At 41.2% G+C, this 16,773-nt stretch overlaps 1 protein-coding gene across 1 annotated transcript in view; it reads right to left on the reverse strand.

The window, feature by feature from the left end:
* Positions 1–16,146, reverse strand: part of snta1 (syntrophin, alpha 1) — a 39,172-nt gene extending 23,026 nt beyond the window's left edge. Inside the window, exons 1-2 of the mRNA XM_034198415.1 lie at positions 15,803–16,146; positions 7,304–7,489 (exon numbers count right to left, since the gene is read on the reverse strand). Coding sequence (XP_034054306.1) covers positions 7,304–7,489; positions 15,803–16,097 — 481 coding nt within the window. The 5' untranslated portion in view covers positions 16,098–16,146. The remainder of the gene's footprint in view (positions 1–7,303; positions 7,490–15,802) is intronic.
* Positions 16,147–16,773: the final 627 nt, after the last annotated feature.

Raw genomic sequence — 16,773 nt, forward strand, 5'->3', positions numbered from 1 at the left:
CAAACCACTTATTTATATGCAAAGATATAGTGGAGTAATGTTGTACTGAGCCGATAGTGATGCATATTCCCTGTGTGTGTCTTGTAATCCAAGCGTTTGTTTTATTTAAGGGATATACAAAATATGAAATTCTGAAACGATACTGATGTTTTTTATAAAAACGGTTTTGCAGATAGCCTGTGCCAATGTTTTTGTTGTTATTGCAATTCATCCCCTCATGCGCCAAGCAAACAAAGACAAGCAGGGTTCACTGTCTGTCCTGACGCATGAAGTACAAAGTGCTGGAAAACAGTGGTAGTTGTTTCTCCAAAATCTGATTGCAGTCGCTTTTCTGGAAAGAAACTTGTCTCATACACTGCATGTTGCTGATCTTTCTCCCACACGGCTAGCATCTTTCATTTTTATTTGCAAACAATCCACAGGTGGGCGAGCACACTGGCACCCAGTCCACTCTGAACGCATGCCAGAGTTGTGTCCAGCCAGCGACTTCTTCAAACAGGAGATAAACATTGGGCACCACCATCAGAAAATATCATCTTGTTTGCCAAAAGGCTGTTTAAAACAACTAAATACTGCTATGCTCACCCCTCCCCGGTGGGTTATTGATCCTATTGTGGTCTCCAGAAAGTTTGGTTTGTCCATTCCACTCTGGGCTACTGTACAAATATGGTGGTGCGACATGGCTGACTCTATGGAAGAGGACTATGTCGATTTGATGGGCTTATTCTACGCTTACAAAGACACAACAATAGTGAAAACATAGCGATTGTTTGTCGTGTGATTTTACACTCATGGAAACATATCAGTCAAATTGTCCATCATTGATACATCAAACAACTTTTGGACGTCAAAGCCAAATCAGATTCAAATCAAATATGTCTGATTCAGGTAAAGCAGGGGTGGGGAACCTTTTTCTTCTCAAGGGCCATTTCAATTTTTACAACCTCCTCCGAGGGCCGTACAAATTATTGAACTCAACGTCTGCTTAAAAAACTAAAATCACAGCCCATTCATTTCGCCTTTCTTTCATGCTGTGCAAAGAAACGGCAACCTTTTAATCCAGATATTTGACCATGAGCCGCGCATGCATGACCACCAAAACAGAAGTATATGGACACAAGATGTGTGCAAATGTATTTAGTTTCATATCAATGTGGACATGATTTAAGTGGGGGGGGGGGGGGGGGGGGGGGGATCTAACCTCATCTAGGGGGGTTTGGGGGCATGCACCACCAGGAAGATTTTTTTTAAATGTTGAAGTTAAAAGCATCAATCTGGTGCACTTTGAGAGTCAAATTAATAGATCTATGGATACATCTCTCAACACCCAGATGAAACATAACTGTAAGCAGATTTGTTTCTTTATGGATATTTTACAAATCACTCCCCTTTTAAACTGTATTCTTGTTTATTAATAATAACTTTTTTTTACTGTCATATAGTATTTTATTCCTGTTTAATTTATTCTCTTATTTTTTTACAACTATAATGATCATATAAAGATGTGCCTTTACCTCACTGGTTGGAGAAAAAGCTTCTTATATTCGTTAGCATAGCTAGCTAACCAGATGCTAATAACAACAAAGTTATTGACTGTATGATCAGTATGACAGATGAACAGATCGCCACTGGGCTAACAACTAAAGACACAGCCACGCAAAAACTGCGGCATGTGTACAGCTCCTTATGGGTATTGCAATTTGTGAAGTCCCGGCCCGGAGCCGTGTTCTGGTGCTCTCCGTTAGAACTACACCCGTGTCAGACGCATAGACTGTATATATAAAGGTCAGACGAGACATATACCACGTGATGACACGTTAGGCTCGTGTTGTGTTTAAGGACCCTGACCTTGGCCAGGAAAAACAGGCACTCGCTTGTTTAATTATTTTGCGGTCTAGATAATTTGAATTGTTTTCTTTTTTTGCGTGTGTTTATAAATTACCTCGAGGGCCGTACCAAATGGTCTCGCGGGCCGTATACGGCCCGAGGTTCCCCACCCCTGAGGTAAAGCCTTACCCCCTGATCCCACCGGAAGCGTCTGCGCTGCGCCGCGCTGCGACCTCCTCCTGCGTCCTAACCCACCAGGCGCGTTTCAAAACGTTGCGGAAGCGGAGCGTCGTGTGTGCAGCCTCGCAGTTGTTGGATGAACATTCCACTTCCTGCCTGCCAAAAATAGGATTCATCCTATATTTTAGAAATTCCTTGCGGCGAGGAGCTTCTGGGACGCTTCGAGCCGCGGCGCAGCGCGGCGCAGCGTGTCTGGTGGAATAGCACCCATTGACTAGAGTGGCCGCGATCGCTAAAAACGCCGCAGCCGCAGCGCAACGCAGCGCAGACGCTCCTGGTGGGATTAGGGGGTTACAGTCCTGATAAAACAGTGCATCATACTTTGGCTTGAAACATGACATACTTTACAAAGTGTATCAATAGTTCATGCTTACACATTGGCCAACAGCCCAATGGGGATAACAGAAATGAGGAGACTCTAATTATCAAACAAGACATGTCCTACTAAAATAACTTTTAGACAATGAAAAGACTGAAACCTTAGAGCTTCCATAACTAAGTCTATTGAATACATCTGTGTGTTTTTATGTTTATTATTCGAGCACACCTACATTAACAAAAGGCAGGACAGACACAAACAGCTGTGTTCAGAAATGTCTTGGTAGAGGAAAAGTATCTCTGTCTTTCTATCTCATTCTGTCCCTTATACCCTCGTGCACAGACAATCAGAAAATGATGACCCCTGGATTTCCAAGTAAATTGTCCTGAAAATTCAGGCTGACATTATCCTCACCAAGAAGAAAAATGGACCTCACCACATGGAACAAGTCTGTCAAACATTCTCGTCAGAAAGAGGCTGGATGTACTTTTTAATGGAAACTTTCAGTCTAGGTGCCAGCTGAAAGAGCTCCCCATATGGACTAGAAATACAAAATAAGTATGACTCTTCCACAAATTAACTCATTTAAGAAAACAGGTCTCTCTATCTGTATTGTGTTACTCTATTAACTTACATAGAAGAGATCAATTGACTATAAGAAGTTTAGTCAATGTGACATCACCTATTTGTTTTTGCTAATGACTGATGGGTGTAGTTTGGTAGAAAGAAAAAGTTCCTACATCAAACTGCTCACAAAAAGGTCTGTTGATTTTCTTGAGAAACTGGGTCATGATTTTAGGAAAACACTGCTCAGATGTATAGTTTGGCACTTTGAGAACTACAAGCACCATATTGCTTCCAATAAATGTAAGATAAAACCCCCTATTCCCACTTATTTCTGGAGACGGAATTGACGGGCTGCGTTTTCTAACATCGCACTCCTCTCTATAATGACAGGTTTTTCGTACCTACCGCTTCTGTGTGTGGCTGCTTGGAATCCCTAAAACACTTTTGCTTTTAGATGTGGTCTGAGGACATATTGTACACACTGTTTCTTTGTGAATATAGCAAAGTCTTAAGCCACCAAGTAAGAGGGTCAAGTCTGCTACTGGCTACCAAAACTAGAATATAAATGAGGTAGTTGTACAACAGCTCTGAGCAGCCACTCATCCACACTATTGGTTTCACAACATGCCTCAGCAGCTCAATCAATAGTATTACATTCTTCCTCTGCACTTCAAAACATAGTGTACTAGTAATTTGACTTCTCGGATACATGAACAGCACTCACACACAGAGACACTGACATGCATCTTATCCCACTGAACACATTCCCATGCACACACACTTACCTCGGTGCCCTGACCTTTGGAGCCAATTTATCCTGCGTCTCTGTTTCACACCATGTGGGAGTGTGTGTAGAATTTGGTTGTGTGTGTGATTTTCTGTCAGGCTTTGTGGTTTGGTCCTGTAGAGCTGCCTCACATGTCTGCTTTGTTCTTTTATTTCTCTCCCAATTTATTTTTTATTTCACATGTGTTCATTGTTGCTCCATCAAGCCATGTTGAATTGCTCCATGATGTTCTCACACTGAAGATTTAGCTAAATCTATATAAATCCACCTTTTATTGTGAATGCAACCCTGTATGAGTATGTATCTTATATATAGCACATTCAGGTGTGATAATAAGGCATGCGGTGAAATGTTAAGGTGACTTATGTACCTATCTTCTTTGTCCTCGTCCTTTCCCTTCCCACATAAACACACTTGTGGATACACCAGCCTGCTCTTTATCAAACACACACACACACACACACACACACACACACACACACAGGAATGCTAACAGTACATGTGCTTATACGGCCATACACAAACACACACAGTCAGGCTGTAAATGTCGCTGGGCGGAAATGAAGGGCCCTGTGGTTATAGGGTTTCATCTGGTCTCTTATATTTATCTGACCCTCTCAGGTGGTTACTGTTCCTCTCCTGCTGACACACACTGATTATTCCATCACCATTTTGATGTATGGTGAGACATGATTACAGAGGAAGAAGAGCGTGCAGAGGGCATCCTATTGGAAACATATAAACATTTTTTTTTTTTTTTAAAACAGATTTAGGAAAGCAGGATGCAGAAGTTTTACAAATATTAACACTCAACAGTGCTGCCCCTTTCATCTGCTTATGGCTGCTAAGCAACTGTGTGGGACATATATTCACATGATTTATTAAAAATCTATAAAGTGAACAATGGTAAACCTATTTACAGCTGTGCCATATCAGCTATAACACCAAACGCTTTTCAAAACCAATCTTAAAAGTAATTTTCTTGTTTTCTAGTCTGTTAATGTTAGGCATTTAGACAATTTGGACTTTCACTCACTGAAAGAAAAATACATACACCTTGAAAACATTCCTCACCTTGATTATACTGCTTAAGGTTTAAGGCAGAGCTCAGATTTAATACCTTACATGTGCTGTTATTACAATCTAATTTCCACTAATCTTAGTGAGCGGAAATCAGTTTAATACAGGCAAAAATATTTCTTCTTCCTCTTGACTCTCAAGAGGTTAAAAAGGAAAGATCCTGCCACAAGCGCAGAATGCCACTCAGGCTTGTAATGTAACTCACCTAGATGTTGTGAAAGTACTTATCTGACAGATTCAAGTATTACTGTTCACACATTCCAGATATTTTAATGTGATGTGGGCAGTGTCTCCTTGATCTCCTTGTTGTGAATTTCACAGAGCGAAGAAAAGTGCCTTAAGCGCAGCAGTGGTGGCTTGTTTGTTGCTGTGCTGTAGGAAAGACTGCGACTCTGACCTTAAGCACTGGAGTAGTGCCAAGTAGGAGTCTGTTTCGGACAGTGTTTCTGAATAAACCAAAGCAAACATCTTACTTGGACCACATGTCAAATGCACTCACAAGTATTTTTTGATGATGCACAAATAGTATTGAAAGGCAAATCTGAATCTTGAAAACTGGATCTAGAAAGCTCATAGCCCTTAACTGTGCACCAAAAACATTCACTCTTTATTTCCTCTATCTAAAATGATTTGAAAGCTTCTCATTCACACACACACACACACAACACACACACACACACACACACACACACACACACACACACACACACACACACACACACACACACACACACACACACACACAACACACACAACACACACACACACACACAACACACACACACACACACACACACACACACACACACACACACACACACACACACACACACACACACACACACACACACACACACACACACACACACACACACACACACACACACACACACACACACACACCACACACACACACACACACACACCACACACACACACACACACACACACACACACACACACCACACACACACACACACACACACACACACACACTTTCATCTCCTCACTCCTCTATCAGGTCCTTGGGGGGGAAGGGAAACCCATGAAATGATTCCTGACATGACGGATCACAGAGCAGCGCTGGTTGAGCCGTCTGATATCAACACTTTTCTGCCTGACCACAGACAAGTAAGGCAGGGGGATTTGCAATGATTTCCCCTGGCTGTACCGGCTCCGCTGACTGACGTTACTGACTGAGAAAACTGGTAACTCTAGATTTACTTTCCGACATTTACTTTCTCAAAAGCACATTTGATGTCGTGTTGCATTAGTTATCCTTTTGTTCGAACCACGTAAGAATTTGGGTGTGTGTGGGCACAGTTACCTTAGAAACCCTTTGGCGAACTAGGTTTTCATCTGAAAATATACATTGAAAGCACATAAGGTCTGAAGTGTCAGTTCGACTCACATCGCTGCTCATAATTGTTAGCTTCTGTTTGGACTCTGTGGGCAAGCTCGCTCTCGTAACACTGACTTTTAAACACAGAGAATATAAAGATCAATAGAAGAAATAAATAAATGTGAAGAAACAAAATGTCAAGTTTTACTGCTCCTGATGGAAACATATTCTTTTTGAATAGTAACATTCTGTATAATACATCAATCAAACTCTAGAATCTTTGCATTTGTAGCGAATCTTCAATTCAAACCCAGCTTCGTGGGAGGCCACGGAGAATTCCTGTGATGCAATCAGTTGGCAAGACGATAGATTGTTTTTAATCCCACTCTTCTGTCCTCACAGCTAAAGATCACCTCTCATATTAAGAGAAGTCACACCTGACTGATGCTTTAAGACAAACTTGCATACACAAACACATCCAGCAAATTACTTTACTGTAAACATGAGACAAAAAGAGACAGAGTTACGGTACAAACTATTTCAAATACCTGCTGACTCCACTGAAAACCTTGTTACAGTACAGCCGGTCTTACCGTGTACGTTTTCAACAGTTCTCAGTCCTGACACCAAGAGCAACACAATACTTTCTGTTATTAACAGCGTTTGATGGACGACAGAGGTGTGAGCCACAACAATATTCTCAATATTTGGTTTCCTCTCCCTTTCAACTCATTATTTTGATGTTTCTGAGGATGTCTGATCAAAGTTGTTACTTAACAGATTGTCTCCCGGCTCATCACATGTGGCCCTTTAGGGAAAAGGAACCAAAACTGCAGGAGAAATGCAGCAAAACATATTCAAGTATCAAAAGTTTCCTTTGTTTTCATCTGTGCATATATCTGGGGCAGCTAGTGAAGAAAGGGAAATGCTCCTTTGTCATGAAGGAGAATAATCTTATTTTGACTGCTCTGAGGATTATATTTTTGAAATAAATATGATAGAAAAAGTTGGTGACATATTTCACAAGTGTTATCTCCTGGCAGGAAACGTTTTAACAGCAAAGCAGAGACAAAAAAGAAAGACAGCGATTACAGAAGACTTCCTCAGACAAAGTCTTTTTTCTGAGTGAAATCAATCTTACCTTCGAGGATGACTTCTTTGCCAGTTTTTTTCAGTGCTTGCACAGCCTCATCATGTGTGGCCTCCCTTAAGTCGTAGCTATTGACAGACAATATGGCGTCCCCAACATAAAGGGCCTCCGTCTGGTCAGCAGCCAGGCCCTTGAAAATCTTGGAGATGAGGATTGGCATCTTGTTCTCCTTCCCACCTGCCAAATGACAATAAAGGAAAACGTGTTGCTGTTTCATCTTATATTTGTTCATGGATCTGCTACTTTACTTAGTGTTTATACGTGATTTCATACATTTACACTTGAATAGTGCAACCATAACCGTCCACCCTGACCCCTGATCAGCTTTATCGGAGCAGCTGGGAATTAAGTTATTTTCTACTTACACAATCCATGCAAAGTGCAAGTGCTTACACTAAGAGCTCCAGTACATCAACAACATCCAATACGGCATGCTGTTAAAAGGTGTTGGAATATGGAGCTGGGAGCAATTCACAACTTCACACGCATAAGGTAGTTTTCAGGTCACAGTGAAATAAGACCAGGAATAGAATAAATACTGATATTGAAACCAAAGAGAAAGATAACAGCTTAGTTTAATGAAAATATACAGTGCATTAGCATGTTGTCCAATAACTGCATGTTTTAGACACAGAACCTAACTATACAATAATTAAAGGTCCCCTATTATACTGTTTTTCATCAATAGATTATAGGTCTCAGATAAAAAACATGTCTCTGAAGTGTTTTGCTCGAAATACCAAACAGATCATTGCAGCATCCCATAATCCCCTCTGTTTCAGCCCTGTTTCCAAAGTGCTGATTCTCTGTCTGTTACTTGAGATGAAAATAAGGAGCCCCTCCCCACGCCCCTCTGAGAGATATTTGGTTAAAAAGAACACAATGGTGCTCTAGGAGGAGATTCAGGTGATTAGGTGTGTGGGGGGGGGGGGGGGGTTACCTTGGTTGGTGATTGGCTAATGGTTACACAAGCCAAACAATCGTTATGACATCATAAAGTCTGATCAGCTCATTTTCAGACAGGTTTTTATAGAAATGGATCAGGACAAAAAGAGAGAGAATCTTTTTTCCTGAAACTTTCAGAATCTCTTTACACAGAGGACACACACATGTTGATGTATAAAAGACATAATAGGTCACCTTTAAGCTCCACACATAATTTACTTCCATTTACTATCCTCATATTGGAGCAATCAAGGTCTAAAGATGTCAGTCACATAAACTACAGAGACCATATGAGGACAGACTGAGAGCAGCAATTAGCCTCCTGTACTAACTCAGCAGTTTCCCATCTCTTCCTCTTCCTCCCTCCCTCCTTTTCCTTTTCTCTCCCCCTTCCCCCTTCACTCTCTTTCTCTCTCTCTCATTAAATGAAGGTCAGCAGCTAGTAGGCTGATGGATCTGCTTGTTGCTGTGGGCTTCCACTCTTCATGAGAAATATGGTCATTAATGTCAGCCGCCAGTTGGACTCTGGCCTTCAGGCATGTGAGGAATTATCTAAAAGAGAATTACATTTAATTAATTTTAAATACATCTTCTACAGGTTGCTTCCTCTGGGTGATTCCTTTGGATTTTACTCATGTATAATCATGTATAATCGTTCGGAGGCCACTGCATGGTGTTCTTCATTTAAACACACCAGGGCTGAGCTGACACACTCCTACTATGTCAGTCATGCTGTTGGGGTTTGAGAAGGAGGGATTTTGCAGCTACTTGACCGCTCTGTGACATCAGATGGTTGTTCACTGCATGACTGAGTATTAGAAGTGATATGATCCCCTTTACTTACAGAGTCCCTAAATTGTGATGTGTTGATAGAAATATTAAGTGGAGATTAGGTGCAACCTGATTATCTCATCAAGCGTTTTTAATTTCAGTATTTCAACCAAAATCATGAACTTCACTAATGTTTTTGAATCATTAAATAAAGTAAAGTTACTGGAATTTGGCACAAAACATAGAAAGGCAGCATTTAAATACAACCATATACAATGACGCACAGCGGAAAAGAAGAAGTGGACATCTTCCATTGGACAAACAACAGTATTCTGTCTCTGATCACATATTTGTTGCATACAGTATACATGCAGCTGTGAGTGAGGAGCTGTGACTGTCAGACAAGAACTGTAGTAGTGACACAAGCGCAATATTGTGCAACTGTTAAGTTCCCCCGAGAGACCTGAGCATGTCAGAAATGAACCTCCATAAAGAAAACTGCTATTGGTGGGGGGAAAAGGAGCCCATCATACCCAGCTTTAGCCATGCCTAACACTGGAACCCTCTATAGAGACATGGTTGGATTCCGACTGCGCGGCATGAATGAACCTGCATCAGGCCCTTAAAGATATGAGCATGATTTTTTTCCACAACACCGCTAGTGATGCAACTTATGATGCAAACTTTTGACATCACTCATTGTACACCAAAGAACAACATCTGTTAACCATTGTTTTCATTTGAGTTTAAACCAATGTGGGGATCGGTAAAATAAGTTAGTTATCTCCTTTATTATTCTGGACTATAATACTAAATCCTATACTATAATACTTATTAGATATCTTAGGTAAAGATCTTCAAACTACTGTAGCATATGTTCATATGATGTGTGCTGTAGAAAAAACTTAGCATTAGCTTTGTACAAAACATAGAACAACTGACCTCTTTAACATTTCTGTGTAACTTATGGCGCGTTTCCACTGCAGCGGGTAGCTCGCTTTAAGCGTGCCGAGCCGTGCGGGGCCCGTTTTTGGTTGCGTTTCCACTTGGCCTTTTTTGGCCCGGGGCTACTTTTTCACCTTTTTTCTTTTAACTGGAAGCACAGCATTAAAGTGAGCCGGGCCTAATAAGGCCTAACCAAACCGAGCGACGGCCCGAGCGAGGCCCCTGCAGTGGAAACGCGCATTAGGCCCGGCTCACTTTAATGCTGCGCTTCCATTACAGTTTAGGAACTGGGGCAGTTACTATAGTAACGCAGTGTAGGCGGAGCCGTGACGTCATCTTCAATGAGAGCCCCAGAAAAACAACACAGCCGTTAGCTCTTAGCACTCAGAGCTCACAGCTCCTCATATTTGTTCAGAAACTAGACAAAAGTTAAACAAGTACAAACCACAGACTGCCTGTGTCATGGCGAATACAGTCGCTGGTTTATTATGTCTGTAGGCCGTTGTTGTGAGTGTGGACGGTCGGAGCATATATAACGTTAGCTTAGCCGGTCTCCATTCAGAAAACACGCATTTTAAAAAGGGTTTTTCGCCTGCCGTCTGTCTGCAGACTTGTCAAAGCATTAATTCATGGTTTTTACTAACCGGTATCAGTATGTTGTTACTTCGGCATCATTTTGAAACGTGTATTACAATTAAATCACGGTCAAATATGTTCATCTTGTTGTAGTTGTAGCCCCCTTGCCAGCGATTCTCTCTCTAGTTTAGCATACTCAGCCCGACTCAGCCTGGTTGTTCCTGGCCCTAGAACCACGATTTAGTCGGGCCAGAAAAAAGGTGAAAAGTAGCCCCGGGCCAAAACTAGGCCAAGTGGAAACGCAACCAAAAACGGGCTCGGCCGCTTAAAAGCGAGCTACCCGCTGCAGTGGAAACGCGCCAAAAAGTGAAGATATTGTGTTCCGTTTGTAGGTAAGTCAAGCTATTTGGCATTGTAGGTAGAAGTGATGGACGGTGTATTTTCCATACCCTAGGGAAGTACTTCTACTACTATAGAGTTTTTTGTGGAATGGTATTGCTAAGGAACTATCTTTTGGTGTCCTGTGCTAATACAATCCCAAAATGCTAATAGAGACATGAATCAGCATCAATTGATCCTTTAAAAACAAGTAAAATATATATGTGTTTTTCCCAAAACAGTAATGATTCAAACATTTAAATGCAATGCGCTATTATAGCCAACTGTGCGGAAAGCCGAGTTTGCTGAATTGGCCTCATGTGGTAAACAGTAAGCACCCTTAGGAACAGTTACATTATTAAAGTAGATTATTATTATGCAGGGAGGCAATGATTACGAGGCCATGCCATCTAGAAGCTTAGGGAGACATTCTTCCCACAGCAGGTCAGCAAAAGAGCCAGACACAACCACAAATTAAGATTTGCCACTTCCAAAGTAATTTTATTCTAATTAAATATGATAGAAAAACAGTGAAACTCATTTTAAGTAATGATGCTGCTTGTCTCTCAACAGTTCACAGACATGCTGACACATGCCTGGGATTGTCCGCTGATCACTATCTGAAACAATAACATATGTGTGGTTCTGAATGTCAAGTTAAAGGGTCTGCTGTCCTGTGGGGCCAGTGACTTGCTCATCGCCTCCATACAAATCTTCCCAGCTGGTTTGAGGATTATATTTAAATACCTCCCTGTCACAAGTTGCTTTTCTAACCTTCAGGTTACCCTTTTCCCACATTTGCTCTACCACAGAAACTGTAGTGAATTACCATGCTCTATATTATCCTTTGAGTGTGCGAAGACTCCTTGGTACTTTAGAAATACACAAACTGCTGACTCTTTGATTTCTTACGTGAAGTATTTACAGATTTACCACTAGATATCCAACAGTTGTTTACTAATGGGACTATTGGGAAGGGAAGTTTTCATTGATTTCAAGTATTTGTATCAAGTATCAAATTGCAAATGTTAACGCTCAGTTCATTTTACTGCTGTACATTACTGCTGGGCTGCTGGTCCAACTACAACATTAATTGAAAGCCAACTAATGCAGGGTAGATGTGGGGTCTTGCAGACTTGAACATCATTACAAGTGCAGGATACGTCCGGTGACCTTTCAGCTTCATTAAAATATGACATGCTAATATCCTTCGTGACAAACCAATGTTAATAGAGCGTTCACCAAATGACTTCCAACTTTACCGACTGCAATACTATCTCCTTTTACATGATGAGTGGTGCAAATGAATGTGAAGGATCTATTTAAAGTAAATGGTTGGAGAAGAAGGCAAAAGAAAGCTGGCTCATTTGAGAGGATGATATTGGTGTCCGAATGACCTGGCAACTGCATCAATGATGTCTGTACGTAGATTGTAGATATTTGAACCAATAAGAGGACACAATTACTTATGTGATGGATAAGAAGATTTGACACACTAAAAAGGTCTGAACTTGGGGCAGGCAGACTATTTGTCCTCTCTTTACTGCTTTCAGGTTTGTATCCGAAATATCTCTTGCTGACATGAATGCTGAATAAGCATCTTTGACATATGGGAAAAATAGCATCAATGTCTGCCACTCCTACACAACACTTCCATATTCCCTTCCAACCCCTACCTTTTATTCTCCAATTTTCACATCAAACACAGCTTAGCACCCCTCAGCCGGCAGCCTGTCACTCAGCTGACAGGAAGGTGGCACTGTGGAGGTGGGGTGGAGCCACTGGAGCTACCCATGACAGGTAAATGAAGGGTACTAATTTCTACAACACTGACATGTACCTAATTAGGTAATTATTTGCTCACAATGTGTTTGTTGTGATAATGCTTATTTCAAAGAATTTCGCATGATTAGCAGTTAACTTTATTAAACTCAGCTGAGTTGCATGCAGTGCTAATGAGCACTGGAATAAACTACAGCAAAAGATGTAACACAAAAATCTTCAAAAATAGTCTGATAACATATTCCTGATGAATTTGCAGAACCAGATAAGAAGACAATGGCTTTTTAATTATTTATTTGTTGCATAACACTCCACCTTGGCCTTATTAGCTGACACATATTCTCACATTTTGGAAATGTTGTGAAGAAAGATTTTCAGACATCAAAACATTGTTTCATAATGTTTGCCCTAAAACTGTCAGACCTGACTCAGATAAAGCACACTGGGATCATTTTTAAACAGTGTCAAGGAAGCTATTACATTCAAGTAATGTATTTTGATACTGTCACTGTTACTTTAATTGTGGTAAAAACCCACAAAGCTTACACCAAAGTGCTACACCCAGAAATGCAGAAGCACACTCTACTTCATGCTGACCAATAGGCCTCTGTAGAACTCTGGAGCCTCACTTCCTAGCCTCTCTTCTTAAATGTAGACGTGTGAGAGTAAAGGTTGTCCATGCTTTTCTGCAAGCTGGGGTGGGCTCCCTAAAATGAACACTAGTGGAGGACTCCACTCCCAGCCACATAGCTTTCATCCTTGGCCAATGACAACTGTTAGTGTGGGTTGCTCCTGTCAGCTGTTCACAATGTGGTGTCAGTTGGCCCACAACAGCTTTGCCCTGTTCTTTCATTTTCTTCAACCCCTTTCTTTTTCAAACTGCACTATTTCTTACTCATTTGACCTATTGCTGGCTTTTTTCAAGACCTGTTTCCTGTATGGCTTTCTCTTTCTATCCTTCTGTTAAAACCTTCCTCCTCCATCTCTTCATCTCTGCCTTTGAACAACAGGCATCACAACAATGTCAAGTCAGCAGGGTGCCAGCTATGATTTTTGTTTTAATAGCATACTGTCTGATTTTCAAAGCCACCCATTTCCAGAAAGATGGACATAACATTTATGTCATTAGGGGCTTTGTTGTTGTTGTTGGTGATGGTGGTGGTGGTAGTGGTGGGGGGATGAAAATAAACATGTCACCAGCAGCCACAATGATGATCCCTCTTTGCAAAATGACAGTGATGCAAGACCACAGCCGCCAATCCAATCGACCCTGTGCATCAGCCAATAGTCAGGTGACAATATGTCAGTATTCAGACTGCAGACCAGTAAGGAGGTGGAGGCTCTAACACACATGTAAAATCACACACACAAACAAAATGTGTGTATATTATTCACCAATATTGTTGTGATAATGTATCAACCAAAACAAGGTAAGTGTCACTGAGCAATCACAACTTAACCTTTAAAACAGGTCTGGTATGCCAGGAAGATAGAAACTTAATGTGGTCCACAGTAAGATTACAATTATCAATAAACTAAATAGTGACATAAAGCACAAAATAAAATAAAAACCTACAAAATTTGAACTACAAGATTGGAAAACCATTTTGGTCACATCCATCTAATCAAATCAAATATGGCTCAGACTGTATTTCAACTATGCTGTTCTTTTTATTTTTACAGTGATTCCAAATGAGCAGCCCTGAATTTTCCTAACAGAGATCTCCATCACGATAGTAGCCTGTTGCTGCAGGTCGTGGAAACAGGACAAGGAAAAGGCTTTTATCAGTTGTCAAACAGCACACAGCACAGGTATGCAAGTCTGGCTTGTAAGATATCGAGAGGTCACAACCTTTTCTCATTGCAAGGTTATAAGAGCAATGTTGGTGGAACTATAATGTAGCAGTGGTGGAATATAGATGCATATTTGTGCATTCAAATGCATTAATAATGTTTTTTCAAGCCAACCAAAGTAGTTTATATTCTGTAAAAACAGTATTGGTTTTACTCTTTTCTGTGATTCTCTGTTCACCACTTTCATGTTCAGCCTAGTACTTAATTGAGATGCACCCTTCAGAAATATGAATATAAAAGGTTAAGAAAACTCACAAAAACAACTGTGCTGGCCGACAGTTGCAAACAGTGGATATGTAATGTTGGATTTTGGTTCATAACATGTTGTTGGAAGATAGTTTGCTGGACCAACCCAAACAAAACAAAAAAACAAGTAGGAGAGGGTTGGCATTAAAGTAAATTAAATACATCATGTGGTAGCTATTATCTGACCTTAAGTTGTTTAACGGCAGATGTGTAAAGTAACCAAGTACATTTACTCAAGTACTGTACTTGAGTATCCTTTTGAGTTACTTGTAGGCCTACTTGACTTGAGAATTTCAACACCTGGAGTAAATTCACAAGCTACCCTGCAGCACAGTTATTAAAACTAGCTTTACCTTAACCAGCTTTGATAACACTTCAATGCATCAATCATTATAATCCAAACATTTAATTAATATATCATTGTGAAATGGGCCAATCTGCTTAATGAGCACATTTTGATGCTCATATAATTGAACTTTTACTTCAGGATCTTTTCAATGCAGGACTTTCACTTGTAACAGAGTATTCCTACACTCTGGTACTTCTACTTTTACTGAAGTACAAGATCTTAGTACTTCTTCCGCCTCTGTTTAACGGGTGTGTTTGGGGAAAAGACTACGTAGGATAAATAACTTCATTTCCTGCTAACGTTAAACGACAGTAATCCCCGCTGGTGGCTGGGACTCTGAAATGGTTCCCTGTTGAGGTAAGGCACAGCGTGAGAGAATCACAGCTGTCATTTCTTCTCCATGCAAACCACAGCCCTCCATGAAATAAGTTTGAGTTACAATGCCTTCACTAACCGTCGTGGAAATTGACACTTTCTAACGGATTGAAGTTGGTTAGTTAACTGACAAGTAGACTACACGGTTTTGTTTTCGCCGTCGCTGACATAAACTCAAACTCCCAACTAGCCAAAACTTGAGCTAACTACCACCGCCTCGCCGTTTATGAAGTTAGCGGTTTGGTAATTATTTATTTAAAGTGCCTTACCTTTGATACTGATTCCCAGACCTCCAACATCTTGCTTCGTAACTCGCACGGTGCGCTTCACGTTGGTGATGGTTTCCGGGACCGGGGACGAGCTTAGGTTCGGGGGGTCTCCGTTGATAGCACCGGCGGGGTTCAGGGCTGGCTTTGCGGGCTCCTCGGCACCCTCCCCGGGGTTTAATGTGAGCGTGTCCTCGGTAAGAGTGGCCAACACCCGGATCCAGCGGTCCACGGTCAGTCGAAGTTCCAGCAGTCCCGTTTTCTGCGCCTTCATCGCGGCAGCCATGTTCATACGCATTCCTGGAATAACTCTAGACGGGCTGGCAGTCCTGTAAAGAGATAGGGGGTGGAGGGATGGGGTATAGGGGCACACCACTCCCCTCTCTCCCCCCGACGTCCCCCTCCGAAGAGGTTTATCCAGTAGTAAGAAGTCAAGTTAATTGAGGGTGATACGATTAGCAATGGTGTTGACACACACACACACTCAAAGTTCAAAGATTCGTGTTGAGTCCCTCCATTAATGAACTGTGAGCGGTTGAGTCACACTTAATTAAGTTTTGATTAATTTTATTATTTATTTCAAGTGCATCAATTGAACTAGCCGGGCTCAGATCATAGATCTAATTTGTAATGTGCCCAACAGACACAACATCACTGCACTGGTATACAGACGTTCTATCATGAAGAAAATAAAATCAATAGTGCTTCCAAGACCAGATATTGCTCTGGCTTTCCAGTTGAAAGAGATTAGGCATGACATCCACAAATTCCTCTTCAGTTTGATCTCTGCTGGCCAAAATGTTAAAGGATGTTAATTAGTTAACATCCAACATTGCCTTAAGAAAGCAGATGGAAAGGATAAACCCCTAAAATCAATCCTCAGCAAAAATCTTAATAAAAAGTACACAGGATGAGCATGGTGTTCTCTAAAGGGTTGTTAGCCCAAAGCTTTCCTCCACTAAATGAGTTGGCAG

Source organism: Gymnodraco acuticeps, unplaced genomic scaffold (genome assembly GCF_902827175.1).
Source record: "Gymnodraco acuticeps unplaced genomic scaffold, fGymAcu1.1, whole genome shotgun sequence".
Taxonomy (NCBI): domain Eukaryota; kingdom Metazoa; phylum Chordata; class Actinopteri; order Perciformes; family Bathydraconidae; genus Gymnodraco; species Gymnodraco acuticeps.